Source organism: Biomphalaria glabrata, chromosome 17 (genome assembly GCF_947242115.1).
Source record: "Biomphalaria glabrata chromosome 17, xgBioGlab47.1, whole genome shotgun sequence".
NCBI classification, from domain to species: Eukaryota; Metazoa; Mollusca; class Gastropoda; family Planorbidae; genus Biomphalaria; species Biomphalaria glabrata.
The window spans coordinates 12,365,231-12,387,717 of NC_074727.1; the positions used below are offsets into that span (position 1 = coordinate 12,365,231).

The following is a 22,487-nucleotide window of genomic DNA, read 5'->3' on the forward strand; positions in this document are numbered from 1 at the left end:
ATCTTACCTTGCCTTTGACAGAAAAAAAATATTCACTTAATTTTTAAAAAATTGAATGACTCAGGTAAATGAAACAGGAAAAATACTAAAGTAAAAGAAAACAACAAAAAACAGGACAAGTTGTTGGACTTTTGTTTATATTCCTATGGTTAAAAATAAGCACTGTTACTAAAACATCAATGATAATTAATTTCAAAGATTAATGATGAGTGAAGCATTTCACATGACCTCACAAACCCAGTTGCAACCTGCATATTTTGACACATCTAATGCAGACAAAGCTGCTGTCTGCAGGAAGGTCCAAAGTTTAATTTTTTTCATGTGCTGGAATGTCATTCTGACTTATCGATGGTCCTGGGTTGAAACCCTGCCCGCTCCTATCCCCGTAGTCCTACGGGAGGTTTGGACTAGGAAGTAAATTATCTTCAACTCTAAAGGAACATCCAAAACATGTAAAACATTTTACACCAAGAGCCCTTCTTTGAGTCTCAAATGTGTGACTTTTGACTTTTATGAGAGATCTTCAGCTGTCTCTTTCTGAGGCCTTCTGCTGTGAGCTATATGCCATAATGCTGTATTTGATCTTTATAGTGCTTCCAGGGGCACCATGTTTACACCATCCTCATCTAAGCTCCCCCCCCAAAAAAAAGATTGCCTTTGGCATGTGATCATTCCACATAAAGAATAGGTGTCTGACCCTGCTGGGGTAAGTGTTGCTTCTAAACTGATAAGTAGGCTATTTATAAAATGAGATTTGAATAAATAGTATAAAACAGAATTAATCTCAATAACATTATTTTATTTTCTTCATCAGTCATTATGTAAAATAAGATCAATGAATGCAGAAGTTACACAAATTGCACACTCAGAATACCAATACAACTTGGCCTGCCTGAAAGCTCTTTCATTACCAAACATTCTGTAACACTTTTCTCTCAAGGAAATCCACACACAAACTGAAGTTAATAAGCAAAGTAACTTTTTTGTTTGCGAATGTCCATTTCTTGAACATGTCATTCATCATCATCATGTTTATCTTTCATTAATTTTAGAAATTCTTTAGCCTTGATTTTACGAGGAACAATGTCTGAAATAAAAAATATTGTATTAATGAGAGGGAGAGGCACTATCAAAATATAAACAGCTTTAAAAAACAAATTTGAAAAAAAGGGTATTAAATTCATACATTGAGTTGTTGTTTTTTAAACCCTAATAGCAAAATGACAAATTTTTTCAAAGAGACAGCAAATATTTTTTAAAACAAATTTGTAATATGGTTTCTTTAGATTCATTTATTATTATTATCATTAAAAAAAACTCGTTAAATAACAATAATACACAAATAATTACCATGTAAAAATTGCAGAGTATCTTCAGAATTGACAATTTCTGCCAGATCATTGTACTGTAAAAATGATTTGTTGCTACTTTGTTGATAGGAAAACTTTGCCAAAGCTTGAATAAACAATTCCTAAAACATACATGTGAAAAGAGAAATAATTTTATATAGAAGTCTATATGTATACCAGTACATTGGAATCTGTCTGCTGGGATATTTAGGTACGGTATACATCGCAATAGTTATGTTTTGTTATGGATAATAAAGATATTATTATTATAAGTGTGTGTGTTGGTGCAAACATTTGCCCATGAAGAGGATTAACTAACATCCAAGAAATAAAATGAAGAATGACAGCAATCTAACTCAAGTTTATATTAAAGTACAGATCTAAATATTTTCAAAGTAGTTGCACAAGAAATAGTACAAGGTAAATAAATACATCTATAGAAGAAAATATCAGATTTTTGCCTATCAGATCACAGTGGCCAATATCAAACTGCCTAAAATAAATGTTAACATTTATAGCAAAAAAGAGTGGAATGGTTGTCCCTAGTGAATTGATATATATAATATAGATCTAGATCTAGACTCTAGATCTACATTTATGATATAAATTATCTTTAAGTAAGGGTTAGGTCAGGCGTGGCCTTAGATAATTGGAGGTCCTAGGCAAAGTGATTCGGTGGTTCTAATTGAAATTTTAAACAATAAAAAGAAACAGCAAAATAATAAAATTACGCAATTTATTAAAAACCTGCCTGTGGGTATATCCAAACTGACAAATAAATGAAATTCATATATATCGTAATTTTTGTAGTAGTAGAGACAGAGTTAGATACATAAACATAGAGTCATGGTGCTCTACTATGTTTGAGGTTTAATCCAAGTTTTGCAATTTTTTCTTTTTATTTAGACAATTTAGCCCTGGTTAGACCTTTTTGGGTTCAATCTTTGTGACGTCTTTGTCTTTTAGAGCCTAAAATCTGGTAGGATTATATTTATTAAATCAAGCTAACCGCCTGAAAGCCTAAAACTAAAGGCTAAGGCACCTAAGCATGAGTTCTCAAAGCCAGAAGACAGAACTGAGACTTGCTGAATACTCATAATTGTGAAAGTCAACAATAATATGACTTACTTTGAAAGTTACTTAGTCTAACTTAGATTAGATCTAGTCTTAGTCATAAGGGACATAACATAAGTGATGATAAGTCTTTAGTTTACTCTTTACTTAGTCTTCAAGTGACGATTCGTCGATTGTTACTGTACTAGTTGAGTATTATCATGATAGTTATGTAGTGTTAGTGTTACTGTTACGTAGTCACACTTAGTCTTATTGTTAGTAGTGTTAGTGTAACAATCTACTGATCTTTTTATTCAAATTTTAGAACCTCTTATTTTAGAATCTAGGATAAATATGAATGTGTACCTACCGTTGCTTTTCCTGTTAAATGTAACGCTTCTAGGCTAATGCTGGAAACTTCTGGAGAGCTTTTCATTATTGTTTTAACCCTTGTTAGAGGCAACGTATTTGGTGACTTGTCCACCATTTTTAAACGATAATATTTATAAACATTTCTTACAAAAGAGAAGTATAAATCTACAATTTATATAGTTCAGTTTAATGCACTAATATATATACATATATACTTTTTTTTTCGGGGGTTAGGGAGGTAGCATTTTTTTTTTTCTGAGGGTCCGCGAGCACATTTTCACATATAGGGCCTACGCCCGCCTATAAAAACTAAAGTAATAAATGCCAGTCTTTTTTTTTAAACCGAAGAATAGATCTAGGTTCTTTTTTGAAGTTAGAGAAATGACAGTAGATATCCCTCCCATGCTAGGAGGTCTGGGGGCAGACTGGGGGAACGATGTGAGCTCCCGCCGCTATGGCCCAAGTGGTTTTTTTTTTTTTCATATTATTCATTTTCTAAGGTGCATCTATTCTTCAAACAAATATAGCAGTGTCCGAAGTCTAAACCAACCACTGGCAGACAATGGTTAGGCCGGCTAATATACGTCTGCGCTGGATGTGGCGAAATATGTAGATCACAGCTAGGACTGCGTGGCCACCTGAAATAGGCCTACTGGAGAAAGGGGATAATTTAACCTAAAATCCTGATTGGTTACGGTCGCTACGCTTAGTTTTGTTCACAAATAAGTTTTTCAAGTTAAAATATAATATGCATACAGCGGTCTAGTTGTCTACTAGCAGTTCGGTCCTACATGACAACGACCGGCAACAACTGGAGGGCAAGAGCGGATGAACCTCGATCCCCACCCCCTTTTCCTTCCGATAAAAACAAAGGAAAACTAGGTTACCATAGCCCCCCTCCCGTAGCCTACATAGGGGGCAGACTGGGTGTCAAATAGACCCAGCATTTCCATACAATTCGGCCCACAAATTTTAGGCTATGCCATATCATGTGCATCCAATCACACTAATTATCCTCAAAATCATTATGTAAAATTTGTTAATGTCTCAAAAACTGAAGGCATGCATGTGTGAGTTTACTTAACATAATATATTTCAACAAGCATGTAACCTGGTTAGCTATTTCAACACTCGATTTGCTCAATTTTGAAACTGTTTGATTCTAAATGAGTCTTATAAACTCAGGTTATCCATATTGTTTAATTTACATTTTAATACGAGCCTTAAACTTGCATTCGTGAGGCCCCTTCGGGGACCCTACCAGCCTGCCTGAACAGAGTTTACAATAAGATCAAAAAAAATTAAAATTAAAAAACCTCAATTATTTTTTTTTAACTGTGATATATGGGATGGACGTTTTTTTTGTTTTTTTTTTTGTTGTTGTTTTTTTTTCAAGCATAATGCAAAATAAGACTGGTAAGAAAATGTCAAGTTAGTTCCCTTTTCTGCTGACCTAAATTACCTGCCTGATGTGTGGAGGTAGGACTTCCGCATTAAAATGGCGTTGTATATGATTTTATAGAAGTCAATGCTTCCTTTTGGTAAGCTGAGATCTAGATCTGTTGGTTAAATGATAAAAAAAAATAGCAGGGCAGCAAACAGGCCTAGACCTACTTATTTACAGAACATTTCCATTCAAGCATTGTAAGCAAGGTTAATATAGCATTGATCTAGGGCTCGGCTCTAGAACTTTTTACTTTTAGATCTACTGAGGTCTACTCAGTTACTGACTTACTCTACTTAACTCTACTACAAACTACTACTAGACACTCTAATCGTCTCTAATCATTATACTCTACTCTAGGGAGCCAGAGAGTAGATTTTAGTAGAGACGCTGTTGTGTTTATACTTGGCTAACTTTAAACTTGAGTTGACTGTTGACAGTGTTGTAAATAATCAATAATTCAATTATATTTAGAATAATTTAGATCTATATATCATAATATATGATTACATTTAAATGAGTAAAAAGCCGTAATAAAAATAAAGAGATTATAATTATTATAGATGTATAAATTATAGTATAAATATTATTAGTATAATATTCTCTATACTATATATATATATTATATATATAGATATACTGTAGGTCTAGTAAAGTAATTTTTTTACAATGTAACTATGACTTACAATGATGATATGATCTATAGTCTATAGGGCCTATCTATTTGATGATAATGCTTGATAATTTTGTTAGTAAAAAGTTATTGTGAGATAAGTAGAAGTAGAGACACAGAGTTGTCAGAGTCAGAGTATTTCTTAGATAGAATCTGTTTACTTACTATCCTAGTAGTCTAGTAGTATATATACTTATATTTATATATATATATAAAGTATTAGACTTGGAGTTCTACAAGTACAAATCTACTTAGTCTGCTCAACTTTTATCTATCCTACTAATTAATACTAGTATAGATTCAGACTAAAATTCTAAGATCTATATTGGATTGGTGTCGAACATATATGAATATTATGAAAAATAGCAATATATATAGTGTACATTGTCATTTAATAATTATCGTCAGTAAAAATAAAGAAATTATGGGGATTGAAACCACAACATTATTCGCTATCACAAGTTTTGGTAATTCCTAGACTGACATAATCCCAATCAACTTTCAATTATTATCTAATATTTTCCCATGAAGAGATTGGGTGTTTAGGATTTGAAAAAAATATTAATGATGCAGTCATTGTAGATCTAGTAAGTATAATTATCAGTACTTATATATTATGATACATATCCCATTGATGTACAATTACTACTAGATAATCTTATTATAGAAATTCTAGTGTACACGATCTAGTCAGTATAGTTATCAGTATTTATAATACTTATATTGCATTGGTCTACAATTACTACTTGACTATATCTTATAGAGATTCTAGTGTATGCTGATTATGTTCTCAGTTCTATTGTAACTTAATTCAAACTTTGTAACTTAAAACTGACTTAAAAACAAATTAGACTTCTATTGGACTTAGATATATAATTGTAGATCTAGTCAAATTTAGCAGTTTAACTTAGTAGAGATTTAATACCCTTGTTTGTTTGTTTTTTTTAAATATAAAGGTTATGCATTACTGGTTCATGTATATTTTTTAATTTTCAATATTTTAATCATACTATAATATATTATTATAATTAATACTTATAATTTAGTTGGCTTTTCTTAGAGTATCATTATGTACACTATGGCTAAACTCTCAATGAAACTTTTTATTTTATTACCAATGTCTATTTGGTTTGTCTCAATACAATTTATTTGTTCTTCTCAGCCACTGTCCTTTACCTAGGAATTAAAAAAAGAAAAGAAAATGTCTGCTTCAGTATATAACAACCCTTATACTTACAAGCCGCAACAGCCCAAGATTGATTGGCCTCAATATTGCCATGGATGTTCACAAGTCTCTTGCAGGTAACGATGAGATAATTCATTTAATTATATTTTTAGTAGACTTGAGACCACGAGAGTAGAGGACTACCGGTGGAATTTGTTTTTGTTTTTTTTTTTTTAGTTTATGATGGGTTGGGGATATCTGTCTGGGTGACTGCCTTTTCTAGCAACTATGTGTGCTGGATTGTCATTCAGTCATCTTGATGGTCCTGGGTTCATACCTTGCCCGCTGTCATCCCCCTTTGTCCTACTGGAGGTTAGGACTAGGATGTAGGATATCGTCAACTCTGAAGGATTATCCGAAACATGTAAAACATTGTATAAAACATCTATTTTATACTTAAACTTTTTTTTTTTTTTTAACTGTATCCATCCATCTTGTCCTCTCCCTACAGCTAATAGAATTTTGGGGGGGAAAAAAGCAACCCTATTACTAGTGACTCATATCCCAAGACAATGACCAGGCACACCAGGGAAACTCTCCCATATTCCTTCACTGTACCACATCAGCCATGCATGTATTCAGCATAAAAACCTGACCATTGAGGAATGGTGTGTGAATAATGACATGTTTGTTGGGTCTTTCTTCAATCTCCACCAGTGCAATGGACTCTGTCCTTATGCACTCCAACTGAGGTTCTTTTTTCTGCCTCCTCATTGGTCTAATCGTCTCCTCTAACAACAATTTCCACCCGAGCACCACAGAGAGGATAAGAAAATTGCCCAGGTTGAGGCTACTATATATTAGAGCACTAGACTGTCAAACCCCTATAGGTTGTTGTTTTTTAATGCCAAGAACTTGTCATATTGAAAGTTTCATATCATGATGAAGGCTAGAATGACTCATCCTTCCATTGATTTTAACGGACTAGGCAGATTTTAGATATTTTTAAAAATCAATCTTTAATATGTCTTTTAATTTAATTTGTTAACTTCTTTTCTACACAGATTTGTTCTTGATTCCAAGGTCTTAGCACTTGCAGTGCTGCTTCTGGGGGTCTCAATTTTGGTAATCATTGGCATGATCATTGCACCCTTCTGGTTTCAACTAGTGTTGGATAAAACAGATGGTACATTTGGCTCTGAGCCAACAAAACTGGAACTCACTATTGACACAGGCTTGTTTTACATGAGGGACTCCAAAATGGACAACACCCTCTTTATGAATAAATTTACCACTAGCCGTGAAGTTATTCCAAGTAAGACTGGAGAAATCAGCATTATAACTTGATTTTCCTTTTTTTTTTTTTTTCTAAAAAATAATTTAGTGAAAAAAAAAAATGAACTTTGATTTGTGTAATTAAAATGCCTCAAGAATATTAAATATTTTAATTTTTAGCTTATATTAAGAATAGATTGTTTGGGAGGTGCATTGGCTGAGTGGTAAAGTGCCTGGCTTTTGAACCGAGGTCCCAGGTTCAAATCTGGTGTAGAATGGGATTTTTAATTTTTGGGCGCCTCTTAGTCCACCCAGCTCTAATAGGTGCCTGGCATTAGTTGGGGAAAAGTAAGGATGGTTGGTCATTGTGCTGGCCACATGACACCCTTGTTAACCATGGACCACATAAACCAGAAGACCTTTACATCATCTGCCCTATAAATCGCAATGTCTGAAACGGGACCTTTCTTTTACAACATTCAAGATTTTTGCTACTGCTGACATGCATACCAACTAAAATTTCAAAGCTCATTAACCAGTCAAATGGATCATGATTTCTTTCTTTTATCTTTTAAAGTCTAAACCAAAATCAGACATTTTTTTTAAATTTTTATTCAAAATGTAAGCTGTTTAATTCTGCTAGCTTGCCAGAGTCACTTAGAGATCCAAGTTTCTTGCTTTTAATTATAAAATCCAAATTTAAAAGTTAAAAAGAAAATTTTTTTTAATTACCATTAATATCATGAGCTAAATCAAAAGGATTATTGGGATTATATTGAGGACTAAATTATACGAAAAATAATTCTGTGCAGTTTAGTAATGAACTTAATAGCATTAAATTAAGCTTCTCATATCTTTATGACCAAAAGAAGGCCTAGCTTTCAGTTTTTGTTTATACTTATTTAGTTGGATGTACCATAGTTGTTATAAAAAGCTGATATAAATTTGAAACTCCAAAAAGTATTTACTTTAATTCTAGATTATTTAATAGTATTTGTTGTAACAAAACTCTCCTAAATATTTTTTTATATTGCAGGAGTTCTGCAGAGTGCTCAAGTCTGTTCGGTTATTGGCACATGTGTACTTGTTGGCTGTTTCCTTGCTGGTGTCATCCTCATGATTAGAGAGTTTGCTTCCGCAACAGCGCTAATTGTTCTTGCTGGTGCAACTTCCATGGCAGGTCAGGCATTGTTACATTTTTATTAAATCAATCAATACTTAAACTTTGTTTCAAAACTCTGTATCTCTGATCCTTCACATCTGTAATTCTAAAACATTTTTTTTTGTCTGTCAGTCTAAATGTTAATTGTAATATTGCAAGACAGTTTTTATACTTCAAACTAAAAGAGCTCTGTTGGTTTTTCCTGTCCATTTACTTTTAAATAACAATAATAGTAAATATACTATCTGTGCCAGTTTCTTTTTAAATCGCACCAAACTGAGAATTGTTTGGGATTTAAGGTTACTGGTACTGAGTAAATGTTATTTGTAAAAGAAAAATTATTGGGATTTGAGTTCTGATACACATAAATTTTAGAAGTAGAAGCAGAATTGTTTGTAAAATATTAAACATTGTTTTCAGAAATGTCTTCTATTGTTTAAAATTGACTATCAGATATCATTGTTCTGTTAATATATATTTTTTAACAGCTTTATGTGAAGTTTTCGTAGTTATTTTTGCTGGCATCCTTCTGGGAATGAGCACTTGCAATCCTTATGAATCTACCGACTGCAAATATGAGAAAAATCAAGTCTGGCGCATGATTCCCATTTATGATCAGTTCTATAGGATTGAGCCACACATCACTCCCTTTGTGAAACCTAATTGGGCTTTCTACATTGCCATTGTGGGTGCTGCAATCTCTGTTGGCAAGTGTTGTTTTTATATACCAAAATATTACTTCACATTTTATTAAGTGTGAGATTTAATATATATTATATAATTAAATATAATTTAAAAAGTTGTGACATCTGGAATGTATATGTAATACAACATATTTGGTAGTTATTTAAAGTTTATAATAAATAGTCATGGAGTCTTGTAATGTAAAAATTAGAGAACATAAAACTACTACATGATAAAAATACTTTTTTTTTTATACATGAACTAAGTTCATATTCTTTCCAAGCAGAATTCAAACCTAGAAAGTAAACTTTTTAGTATATTTTCCCATTTAAAGTATATCACATAAATAGGAGTTTTTTAACCTTTTTTTTTTTAAGTGAGTGCCATTATGTTCTGGATTGAGGCTATTAAAACTAACAGAAACTTGGAGCACATAAGATATCAACAGCTGAGACTGACCCGTGACCCATTTGAACATGATGTAGACCCACTGGTAAATTTTAACACATTAGTCATTTTGTTACTATATTAACATATTTTGATAGACTGTTGATGGGGCAACATGTGTCCTTCTGAAGTATGCCTTCTTATCTATAACTCTCTAAACTCTGTCTCATTCAATCTCAGTGACTTAATGTCTTCACACCATTGACAGAATAATTCTACGTTTAAGTATCTGGAAATCTAGTTATCAGTTTCCAAGTGTTATAGTTCTTCTAAGTCCTCGGTTGTAGATAGATAAATCATTTCTTGTCTTTTAATCTTTACTAATTTAGTTCCCATATTTTTAAATTTTTTTTGGTGTGGCGAGCTTTTATCAAGTTTCACCAATGACAAGATTTGTGCACAAATTTGCTTTCATTTTTTAATTCCATCTTTGCCCCTAAATCTTTCTTCCCCTTCTCTGGCATAGAATTCTCTCATTAATAGTAGCCCATCATGCTATTGTATAAACTCCAAACTGGTCACTTGTTTATTATATATAAGTCAAGCTTCTCTTCATATCTGCAATATCATTTGGTGCATATATCACTATTGTTGATGGTCTATTTTGTTGATGAGTATGTATATGTTACTGGTGCATGCGAGTCCATATGACACAACAACAGAATGAATCAAGAATATACTTAATAACGCAGGCTGATAACTTCAACAATTTAATAAACAATAAAAAGGGCACAGTCCTCTGTCGTCGCTAGCCTAGCGTCGTCCTCTTAGGCGTCTTGTCCGTTATTCTTCTTGTTCATCAACCTACTCTGTTCTTACTCGTCACATTACTTAGGAAAAACCCGATTCACATCAACTTCTACGCATCTTGTGTCATTACATATTTCCTCCCCCCTTTATCAAAAAAAAAAATTTTGTCAATTTTTTTTTTTTCAGTCTAAAACACTATCCCTACTGTCATGTCTGTACAATATATATGGCCAAAATTTTGGGGAAAGACAAAACAAACATATATCTTGATCTTGATGGACATCATCATGTTTCCCATCTTCATCAGTTCCCTGGTGAAATTGTCCATGTTCCTATGTCACAAAGTTCACACTGTAGTTGAATGTTGACACCAAGAAAACAATACAGTTCCAATACAGTTATTAGTAAGAAAATATCTGGTATGCGGTGTTCTAATCATCACTCATTGACGATAAAATAGTATAGTACAGTGTAATAGTTTCACCAACCAATAGTACTAAGTCCATCAAGACATGTATACAGTCCCCATACGACGATGCCTTTGTCGATTCCACAGACATAAAACAGTTTTTCAGAGTAAATACACATGTATATAGTCCACATACGAAGATGCCTTTGCTGACTCCATAGGCATAAAACAGAGTTTTTCAGAGTAAATACTGTTATTGGCTATATGTACGTTGGTGGTTGCCTCATATCACACCAAACCCCTCCTGTCAGACAAAATGTAATATTTGTGTCAAAACAACTTTCCAAATTATTCTACCTAACTTTTTTGTTGGGTACCAATAAGTATATTTTCTCTCCACTTACCATTTCCAAACTGACCTAGCCTTTTACTAATGGATGATAATGATTATATAAAAAAATAATGACTGTAGATGATCATACTTACTTTAATTTACACCTTTGACTTCAATTATTGAAATTTTATAATTATCTCCCTTGATTTAATAAAATTCCCAATTTATATTTTACTGAGTTATCTTCCTTTAAAGGAAATAAAATATATATAGTCCATATATAAACAACTTATTCATACCCATTGACTAGAACATATACATATATATACATGCATAAACAAATCAAAATGAATAATCATTATTTACAACAGTTTATCTCACTGTAACTCTTGACAACATGTCAGCTACAATATTAATTTCTCCCCTAATAGCCTCCAATTGAAAATTATATTCTTGTAAAATTAGAAACCACCTGTATAATCTACCATTTTTAATACTTTTTTCTTGCATAAACTTAAGAGGCCTGTGATCAGATAACAATATGAATTTGTTTCCCAGTAAATAGCTTTCCAACTTAGTTACAACCCAAACAACAGCTAAAGCCTCCTTCTCTATGACACTGTATCTCTTCTCAGTATCAGATAATTTCCTACTTACATAAATTATTGGGTGTAATTTATCATACTGTTGCATCAAACAACCTCCTATAGCACTACCAGAAGCATCAGTAGTGACATAGAATATTTTAGAAACATCCGGTAATCTCAATATCAAATTTGTAGAAAAAATATGCTTAACTTTCTCTATAGCTTCTACACACTTTCTATTACAAGTCACTTTTCTAGGCTGTCCTTTCTTTAATAACTGGTTTAATGGATCAACTATCTCTGCTAAATTTGGTATGTATTTTCTATAATAGTTTATCATCCCTAGTATTGATTTAATCTGTTTTTGTGTTGTTGGTATTTCTATTTCTAATATCTTCTTTACATTATCTTCAATGGGACTGATAGTATTATTTTTAACTCTATGTCCTAAAAATGTGATTTCTTCTAAGCCTATCTCTACCTTTTCTGCTTGAACTGTTAGACCATTTTGTTTAATTAACTCAAAAATCTCCCTAATTCCTTTTAAATGTTCTTTCCAATCCTCATGAAAAATGCATATATCATCTAAGTAACAGATTACATTTTTTCTATGACCTATAACCGACATCATCATCCTATTAAAGGTAGCTGGAGCATTTATAAGCCCAAAGCTCATAAAGTTCCATTGGAATATTCCATAAGGAGTGATAAATGCAGTATAAGGTTTAGCTCTATTGGTTAAAGGAATTTGCCAATATCCTTTTGTCAGATCCAATTTTGTAAATACTTTAGCATTGGACAATTTGTGTAATATGTCATCAATGTTAGGCATAGGGTAAGGATCAAATTCAGTTATCTTATTTAACTGTCTATAATCTATGCATAACCTTATATCCCCATTCTTTTTCTTTGCTATAACTATTGGTGAAGCATAAGCTGAATTGGATGGTTCTATTATTCCTAGTTTTAATAAGTTGTCTATTTCATCTTTAACTTTTCCCTGTAAGTGTAATGGAATCCTATAAGGCTTCATGAAAATAGGTTTGTCACTAGTTAACTTTATGTCATGCTTTATGATATTTGTTTTTCCTGGCAAACTGGAAAAAATTTCTTTAAAATCATTGATTACATTTATTATGTCTTTTGTTTTTTCTGGAGATAAATTTTCTAAATTCAGTTTTTCCCATGTTTGGTTATCTTTAGTTTCTAGTATAGGAATATTTTTAATATCATTTTCATTAGTTTCCTCATTGATTAAAACAATTAAACATTCATCTACTTGATTTTCATTTTCCACAGTTTCTGTATCTAACTTTTGAGTTTGATTTTCATTGTTTACTTCTGTATCCAAATTTTGAAATTGATTTTCATTTCTCTCATTGTACAACTTCAAATTATTTATATGATATGTTTTTATTTTTCCATTCATATTAATCTTATAGTTTACTTCACTTGTTTTATTTGTAACAACAAATGGACCCTTCCACTGTTTTCCTAATTTGTTTTTTAAGTCAATTACCAAAAGTAATACCTTGTCTCCTACCTCCAATGTTCTTAATTTTCTTTTTTCATTTAAGTTCTCATGTACTGTTTCTTTATATTTCATGTTATTCTCAAAAGCTTCCGCCCATATTTGTTTTAAATCTAAAGCTGTTTCATTGTCATTTTCCTTTTCTATTTTATTTAAGATCAAACTTTCTTTAAAAATTTGTATTTCATCCCTAGGTTTCCTTCCATGTACTAACTCATATGGTGAAAATTGAGTTGCCTCATGAATATTATTTCTAATAGAAAATAGAACAAAATTAATATATTGATCCCAGTTTTTCTGATTATTTTCTACAATTTTAGCTAAGGATCTTTTTATAGCACCGTTAAGGCGTTCACAAAGCCCGTTGGCTTCCGGGTGGAATGACGATGATTTAATGTGTTCTATACCATATTTTAATATCCATCTTTTAAATAACTCAGATGTAAACATAGAAGCATTGTCTGATAGTAATGTTTTTGGTATCCCATGTCTGACTATGAACTTTTGATCTAAAGCATTAATAATATTTTCTGTGTCTATATTGGATAATACCACTGCTTCAGGATATCTACTGAACATGTCTACTATTGTCAATATGTACTTATTATTATGTTCTGTTTTAGTTAAAGGTCCTATGATGTCTATTGCTATTTTTTGAAATGGTTTATTTGGTTCATCCATTGACTGTAATGGAGCTTTACCTAATTTACCCTTAAGTCCCCTTCTTTGACACATATCACATGATCTTATGTATTTTGATATGGTTCCTTTCATTTTAGGCCAAAATACTTGAATTGCTAAATTTCTAAAACATTTCTTTATACCTCTATGTCCACTTAAATTACTGTCATGTGACAAAATCATGACATCCTTCCAATACTTTTGTGGTAAGACTAATTGTTTTATTTCTCTATCATTTATTTTTGTTTTCCTAAATAGTATTCCTTCTTCTATGACATATTTCTCCATTGGGTTATTATTTCTCCTGTCACTAATTCTGTCATATGTTTTCCCAATGATGTTATCTTGTTTTTGTTCTTGAGCCAATTTGTTTATTCCTTTCAATTCTTCTGTTTTCATTTCTTCAGTTCCATCTTTCTGTTTTTCTGCTTGCGTTTCGTCTTGTTTTTGACCTTGTATTTCAACCTCTTTCTCTTTATCTTCTTCACCATTAACTATTTCATCATTCATATCAATAAGTTCCTGAGTTTCTTGTTTTGGCTTGTTCTTAGATCTGGTTATTACCATATTACTAATGTAATTATCTGTTTCAGTATTCCTATTCTGCTGTAACCTTTCATATTTCTTTTCCCATGCTTCAATTTCCTGTCTTGAACATTCCTTCAAACCTGTTAAGTTTCCAATTAACATATCATGTTTCATGTTAGGCATGGCTACTCCCTCACAATGGCCAGTGTAAAAAGGTGTCTCAATAAACACTTTAAATACTTTAAATTCCTTTATACTGCCATCTGCCAACTCCACTTTCCTTGTATATCCCCTATAATATTGCGCCTCAATGAGATCAGCCCGAACCACGAGTGTGTTACAGCCACTATCTCGGATTGCCTTTATTGGAACATTGTTAATAAAAGCTGGGTAGAAAGCAAAATTGTTTTTATTTTCCCTAACAAAAAACACTCTGTCAGAATCTCTATTTTTATATTCCCTGCTTTTACTCCTATTGTATGTGTTATTATTGTAATTGTTGTTGTAATTGCTGTACCTATTCCTACTGTCTGCTCTGTAATTATTTCTACTATCTGTCCTATTGTAATTATGTGTACTACTTGATCTATTATAATTATTCCTACTGTTTGACCTGTTTTGTGTTCCCCTGCATCTCATAGCCATATGTCCTTTTTTCCCACATCTATAACATGTAACCTCCCTGTTGTTTGACCTATCTCTACTATTGCTATATCTAAAATGTTGGCTATCCCTACTTCTATTTCTACTTCTTTCATTGTTTTCCTGTGTATATCCCACTAGATCAATATTCTTTTTATCTTTACATGAAAAAAGGTTGTTGGGATAGGCATTTTTATATGTTCTTATTATCTCAGTAACATCATCCAAAACTTTGGGATTCCTTTCTTTGATAAATGATTGTAATTGCGGGTCACACTTAGCTATAAAATTATCAAGCAATATAAAATTTTTTAATCCCTCAAAGGTACTGTCAATCTTCTCAAATCCCAGCCATTTATTAAAATAGTCTTTTTCCAAATTTATAGTGGTTTGTGGTTCTATCTGATTGGAAGGTGTGTTTTCAAAATATTTTTTTCTGAATGTGCTGGCATTGTGTCCATATGCATTCAGCAATTCCTTTTTTAAAATTTGGTAGCTATTTTGTACAGTATGATTATGGTTTTGACAAATTGTAAGAGCTTGCCCTTGTACAAAGTCTAACAAAATTTGAGACCACTCTTCCTCCCTTATATTGCAATTAACCATTTTAATTTCATATCTCTTTAGGTAATCTGAAATGCAATCTCTAGCCTCCTGAAAGGGTTGTAGTTTTTTCCTCAACCAATGGTTGTTATCACTTGAAATATTAGTGTTGTTTGTGTGATTATTACAATTATTGGTTTCAATGTGATTGTCTGGGGCATTGGTAGTATTAGTATTAGATCTATCATTAGTATTAGTGCTATTAACTTTTTGTTTATTTTGTTCAGCTTCAATTCTCAATTTCTCAAGATCATATTGTAATTTCCTATCTGCTTCTTCTTTTATTAATTGTGCTTCCCTATCCTTTTCTTTCTCTCTACGCTCTGTTTCTTCTCTTCTTTCTTTATCTATTCTATCTCTCTCTATTGTCACCATTTGCTGCACATAGCTAGTTAGGTCCTTTCCTTTAAGTTCTAGCTGTTTAGCCTCAGCAATAATTTGCTGGCGAAAAGTCTCCATATAATCATAATCAAAGTTTGGAGCTGTTGCCATTATGCTTATTTTATTTTAAACAATGTCTCGATATAGTTTTGATATGGCCTCCCTATTGGCCTAAATATCCCAATTTAGTTTTCACAAAAACTCACTTTCAAATACTTCTTGTAATATATATATATTTATATATTTAAATACCTTTGCTCAATGTTATATCAAGAAATATTACCTCAGTGGACTTACTCACAGCCACAATACTTGAATACAACTCAAAATTTTATATCACCTTAATTCAGTGGACTTACTTTAGACCACATAAACAAATATCAATACCTCAATACTTAATTCAATGAACTTACTTCTTGCCAATAAATACCCCTAGGACTATTCTAGTCACTAGTCTAAATTCAATACAACTTCAAATAGATAAATCAATATTATACCTCCAACAGTAAATCACAATCCAGTGATACTGACAAAAAATTTTATTCTGACCAATTAGACTGTGTTTAAACACATCTATAAAATAATGTCAACCGATTAATCGGGACAAAAGATCTAAATATAAATAATTACTCCTTAGACTCAGTTGTCCTCAGGATAAAATAGATCTAAGGCTCTCATAGGTATAACAATTTAGTTAATACCTGGAAACAATCTAGAATTTATAATCTAGATTAAACGTGGCTTACCTTATCTACTTAAGATAAAATTACTAATATATAATAAGAATAGTGTAAAATAAACGTAATAAGACACAAAAAAAATAAATCTATTCTAATGAGATGAGACTTTTTAGAGGAAGTATACACTGAAAGAGACAAATAAAGATGACTTCACTTGACTTCTAAAAAAAAATAAAATGTACGTGGATACGAACAAAACAAGACAATCTAAACAATCATCGAGACTTTATTAAATGGAGCAGGTCCACTTTCTAATGTGTCCTATAATGACGCCCTTATCAGGCAACCTGCTCTTAACAAAGATCTACTGTCCCTAATAGACTTAATTTAATAATAATGGAGAGAAAAAATAAACTTATCTTTAGTTAGATCCCCTTTGTTCAGTCCACGGAGCTACAACGGTCAGTTCCACACAAGTTCCCCACTGTCTTAGTCTTAGGCAAGGCAAGGTGTGCTCCCACAATGGCTACTCGACAGGCAGTACTGAGTTAGGCCAATCTCTCCTGGTGCTGCCACGGTATGGTACGGTTCTCAGATAAAGTCCTCTGGTCAGGTTCCAAGGTTCCGGTTCCACTTGATGATCTGTTGGTGCTGGCTTCTGTCTTCAGGTCAGGAACATAAGTCAATACTGAGACAAGCTGGTGGTGCTGTCTCAAGAGAGGTAAAAAAAAATGACTAAGTCTAACTCTCTCTTTTGATGAATATAAATTAGTCAACTTTACAAGTTGATTAGATGGTCACGCAGTGTGGTAGTAGGGTATACCATCACTCGTGTGTAGATTAGATTGTAAGCTCAGCAACACTGCAACAGTCAATTAATAGCTTGAAAAACAAACCTGACAAGGTGACTCGATCCAACGGTCAGCTTGTAGATCTAGATACTAGATATGTAGACTCAGATGACTTTCCGTACTCACAATAAACAGATAAACCTGACAAAATGAGGTATCTTCACTCTTGAGGTATATAGGTAGAGGTATACTGACGACGGACTGCCCTAAATCACTTCAACGGACGAAATAGTTCTGGATTCAGACACAATAGATATAGATCTAGTCAATATAGATCCAAGTTCAATCTAAAAATATCCAACATGGCTGACAAAGCTAGACGCTGGTAACGGTTTCGAATTTTCTCTAATAGAAAGTCTAGATCCACTGGAACAAAGATGCCAAAATCCAGCTGCAGTCCAGATAATTAGCACAGACGTAGGGTAGATCTAGTAGAAATAAACGAATGTTAATCCAGTACTTCTCCAGTGTACTTCGCCAAGTGTAGAATTGTAGATAGATATATCCAGAACACGAAGTTAACTAGATTGTAGATCAAAATGACGCCCTGGCCGTCGGGGGTCGCCACATCTGTTGATGGTCTATTTTGTTGATGAGTATGTATATGTTACTGGTGCATGCGAGTCCATATGACACAACAACAGAATGAATCAAGAATATACTTAATAACGCAGGCTGATAACTTCAACAATTTAATAAACAATAAAAAGGGCACAGTCCTCTGTCGTCGCTAGCCTAGCGTCGTCCTCTTAGGCGTCTTGTCCGTTATTCTTCTTGTTCATCAACCTACTCTGTTCTTACTCGTCACATTACTTAGGAAAAACCCGATTCACATCAACTTCTACGCATCTTGTGTCATTACACTATTATTGATTAATTAGCGAATTTTGAATTTAGTTTACTCAAATAATATTTCACATATTGGTTTTTACAAAGCATATATCAACTCTGTCTGTCTGTCTGGTTAAAAGTTTGCATATATTATTTCTCCCACGCCCAATATCAGATGAAGCTAAAATTTTGCTCAATTATTTCTTTTACGTGCCAACACAAGAATCAATTTAAAAAGTTAACCAATAAGTAAATTATTTAATTTTCCTTAACTGAAGTGTTAATATAAGTTGAAAAAGTCTACCTTATTGTTTGTAGAAAAAAATTTTTTAATAATTATAAATAATTATAAAACCTATTTTCATAAGCTGTTCCCAGGCACTGTGGTTACTTTAATGGCTTGAGGAGGCCTTAGCCCTCGAGTTTGAATTCAGGTCGCTCACTTTGTTTTTATAAATATATTTTAAAAGCGACGACCCAGATACCACCTTCTTTTTTCCCCCTCCCCCTTTCCAACTGGTCCAGTCAAGTGATAGGATTGTAGAGTACAGAGAAAGCTTAAAGCATGAAATTTCGCTAAACAAAAACAATTTTAAAAAATATTTCTAATCGCACAGATTTATTATTGTTAGTCTAGATCTATTACATAGGACGTAGGATATAATCATCTTCTTTTTTTAAGGAACGTCTGTATTTTATAAGATAAGATAATTGATACAGCTACACTTAATATGGAGGCGCGGTTGCTGAGCATTAAAGTGCTTGGCTTCCAAACTGGGGATCCCGGGTTCAAATCCTGGTAAAGAATGGGATTTTTAAAAGTATTTTATTTTTGCTTGTTGTTGTGTAGAATCTTGGAGTAGGTGTCATCTTGTCTGTATAACCATGTAGTTGTTGATTCCTAATTGTTATTGTTTCTTTCTGATCTTAAAACACATTCATGTTTTTCAAAATCATTTTACTTTCTGCATATGTACCTCTGCAGGCTGAAAAGAAGTATGTTTACAAGCCACCAACTCAAAAAGGTCCTAACACATTTGGAATGCAGCCTGTGCTACATGCTGGCCGCTCTGAAAACCTGGGCTACACAGACTACCCTAGACGTGATGAGTACATTCCACCTGCTAGCCTGAGACATGATGTATCTTTCCAACCATCGACACCTGAAGAAAAAAGGAGAGGCCCTCCTTCCTTTTCTAGTAGTGCAAGTGGTGCCATTGTGTCACGAGAGATAGATCTGTAAGATGCTCTCTGCTCAATGCCTTCATAATTGATTCCCTGCTGCTGAATAGCTACACTGTTTTATTGCATTCCATAGGGATCTTTTTGTTCTGACAAGTTTGTTTGATTTGATTAGCTTATAAAGAAGGGGGGGGGGGACAATAGTTTAATTTCCAGTACTGGTACTAAATAATTCCAACCCTTTTTTTAAATTCACTAGTACTGTGAATATTTTTAGAAGAAATCAAAAATAGTATTGAGCTAATGTTTTATTGTAAGTTAAGGTACTGTTACAAATAAAATATATACATATATATAAGAAGTGTTTAATTTTTATTTAATACATAAAGAATTGATATTTAAGATACTAATCTACTCTAGTAAAAAAAGTAAGCAAAACATAAACTATATAAAGATAAGATCTTGGTTGAAAGGTTGATATTGCATTTCCAATGTTTTACATAGATTGATAACAATAAGTCATGTTTTTTTTTTAATGTTATTTATAGAGATTTTAAGGCCTTTGATAGATACTATATATTCTAGACCTTTTGTAATATAGATCTAACACTCTTACTGTGTAAATAAATAATCTTTGTTGGATAACAAAACTGAATTCTGTATATATTACTTTTACTTCTCATTGAAAATGCTAACCATCACAATGTACTGTAGTTTTTTTTTTTCCTATTTTTGTTTTCATCTTTAACTCAATCAAAACAATATGAAAGAAGTTTGATCGATCTGATAAACTATTAAGTTCTGAGAACAATTACAACTGCAGTAATCATTGCCCTAGAGCAGTGTTTCCTTAACGTAACAGTTGACACATTCTTAGTATTTACTGGAACACTTTGCTTATTTTTTAACGAGATTTTAATTCAAGGGTTGCCTGATTGTTAATTATTCCAGTTGTTTGAGGAACACCTATTCAGGCCTCTGGGAACACTAGGGTTCAGCGGAACACAGTTTGGGAAACACTGCCCTAGAGTTTAAAAAACTAGTGACTTACAGGCTTTAGGTGATAATAAAGACTGCTTCCAAAATAATGCTTTGCAACAACTTCTGGAAGTGTAACATTCATTTGCTTCAATTGTGGGATCTTACTCCTAAGAAAAGAAAACTGAATTGCACATTTTATCATTCCATTCAATACTGTTTACATCTTTTCTTACTTCCTCTTGACATTGTATACCCATACATCTAAAATATCTTTTTTTTTTTTTTTTTCTTCTTTAAAGTATTACGAAACATTCCTGTAAATTCTTAGTTCATTCCTAGCATTGTCAATATACAAAATATTTACATCAATAAATATTTTTTATACAAATTTTCATCTGGAATTTTTTCTTTAAACAGTTTCATATACTGGTACTGGAATATTTCTCAATGTTTTCTCAATAAATCATTAAATTTGTGGACATATTTGTTTATGGTATCTATCTATCTATCTATCTATATATATATGATGTGATATTTCCTTTACTTCTTGCTTGCGTGTCCAAACTCTTGAGCCATGAAGAGAATTATATGTATATATATATATATATATATATATATATATATATATATATATATATATATACACACATATATATACATATAATAACATATAATATAAAAGAGAATTATGTGTATATATATATATATACACATATATATACATATAATAACATATAATATAAAAGAGAATTATATATATATATATATATATATATATAATTCTCTTCATGGCTCAAGAGTTTGGACACGCAAGCAAGAAGTAAAGGAAATATCACTCTTTTATTTTTGCAAGTCGGACGAACTAGAGTTACGCCAGGAAAAAAAAGAGGGTGTGGGGGAGAACAAGTAGTATTCACCCGTCCCTAAATAGCAGGGCTGGACTGTTGTGACCAAGAAAGATCACTATTTTTTTTTATTTCTACCTCAAGAAGCGTCGAAAAAAGAGGTGGTGGGAGAACAAGTAATCTTCTCTGTATTCACCTATCACTAAAAAGCAGGGCCAGACTCTACCGTCGTGTGGCCCAATGCGAAACGGATTTCTAGGGACAAATTTTGGATAGGCATATGGATAATAAGTGAAATTTAAGAGTTTGTATTAGAAAATAAATTTGTATTTGCATTTTATTCATTCTTTACTACGTACAGAACTACTTTACGAGCCTTGTGTGTAATGAAGTCATACAGTAAGTATATCATAAAAATTTTATTTCCTACATAGATCACGCTCAATAGCAAGAATTACCAAATGTTTCAATCTATCTATGAGAATTGTTGACCTCAAGTAATTCTTCATTAGTTTGAGGCACGAGAAGCTTCTTTCACCAGACGACACAGTTACAGCTAATGCATAAAGCTGTTTTTTTTTGTTTTTTTTTAATTGTGCGTAGGATTGGCGTTTTCCATATTGAATGACACCCCAAAATGACAATTTTTGTCTATGTATTTCATGAGATTTGTATGAGTTTTCAAAAGATTTTTAACAATTTCAGAGATTTCCATGACTTTTTTCATGTATTTTGCAATTTCAAGAGATTTCCAGGAGCTCCTCGTAAATCAGGTGGCCGCGGGAAATCTGTTATAAGTTATAAAATGGTTTAATTTAATAATTTACACCTAGAATTAGCACGTGTCCTAAGATAAGAAAGTGTGGGACCCACTGCGGTCGCATAGGTTGCAGTGACCTATGGCCGGCCATGCAAAATAGCGGCGTATTTTACACTGTACGTTGACTATATATATATATATATATATATATAACTAGTAATCTACTATGTATTCACCCTCACTAAATAGCAGGGTCGGACTTAAACATTGTGGGGCCCTATGCAAAA

General features: G+C 32.4%; 2 protein-coding genes across 4 annotated transcripts; one reads left to right on the top strand and one right to left on the bottom strand.

The window, feature by feature from the left end:
• Positions 1 to 778: 778 nt before the first annotated feature.
• Positions 779 to 2,930, bottom strand: LOC129923788 (chromatin accessibility complex protein 1-like). The gene is made up of 3 exons (XM_056016474.1): positions 2,773 to 2,930; positions 1,351 to 1,471; positions 779 to 1,087 (listed from the first exon to the last, which is right to left on the bottom strand). Exons 1-3 carry the CDS (start codon positions 2,887 to 2,889, stop codon positions 1,014 to 1,016), a joined length of 312 nt encoding a protein of 103 aa, XP_055872449.1. The 5' UTR covers positions 2,890 to 2,930; the 3' UTR covers positions 779 to 1,013.
• A 1,270-nt stretch (positions 2,931 to 4,200) lies between these two features.
• On the top strand, positions 4,201 to 21,074 carry LOC106071471 (uncharacterized). Of its 3 annotated transcripts, none has more exons than XM_056014977.1 (7): positions 4,201 to 4,315; positions 6,054 to 6,193; positions 7,121 to 7,371; positions 8,368 to 8,511; positions 8,982 to 9,204; positions 9,559 to 9,670; positions 19,418 to 21,074. In XM_056014977.1, the coding sequence occupies exons 2-7, from the start codon at positions 6,093 to 6,095 to the stop codon at positions 19,673 to 19,675; spliced, it is 1,089 nt and encodes a 362-aa protein (XP_055870952.1). In that variant the 5' UTR covers positions 4,201 to 4,315; positions 6,054 to 6,092; the 3' UTR covers positions 19,676 to 21,074. The 3 variants fall into 3 exon arrangements, with proteins under 3 accessions (XP_055870952.1, XP_055870953.1, XP_055870954.1); XM_056014978.1 differs by having other exon boundaries at positions 4,268 to 4,418; XM_056014979.1 differs by lacking the exon at positions 4,201 to 4,315 and adding an exon at positions 4,327 to 4,427.
• The last annotated feature ends 1,413 nt before the right edge of the window (positions 21,075 to 22,487 follow it).

Coding starts and splice junctions, on each gene's coding strand:
- LOC129923788 (XM_056016474.1), bottom strand. CDS start 2,889: ATGGTGGACAAGTCACCAAATACGTTGCCTCTAACAAGGGTTAAAACA. Junction 1,472..2,772: donor ATTTAACAGGAAAAGCAACG/GTAGGTACACAT, acceptor TGTATGTTTTAG/GAATTGTTTATTCAAGCTTT. Junction 1,088..1,350: donor TACTCTGCAATTTTTACATG/GTAATTATTTGT, acceptor TTTTTATTTCAG/ACATTGTTCCTCGTAAAATC.
- LOC106071471 (XM_056014977.1), top strand. CDS start 6,093: ATGTCTGCTTCAGTATATAACAACCCTTATACTTACAAGCCGCAACAG. Junction 6,194..7,120: donor TGTTCACAAGTCTCTTGCAG/GTAACGATGAGA, acceptor TTTTCTACACAG/ATTTGTTCTTGATTCCAAGG. Junction 9,671..19,417: donor AACATGATGTAGACCCACTG/GTAAATTTTAAC, acceptor GTACCTCTGCAG/GCTGAAAAGAAGTATGTTTA.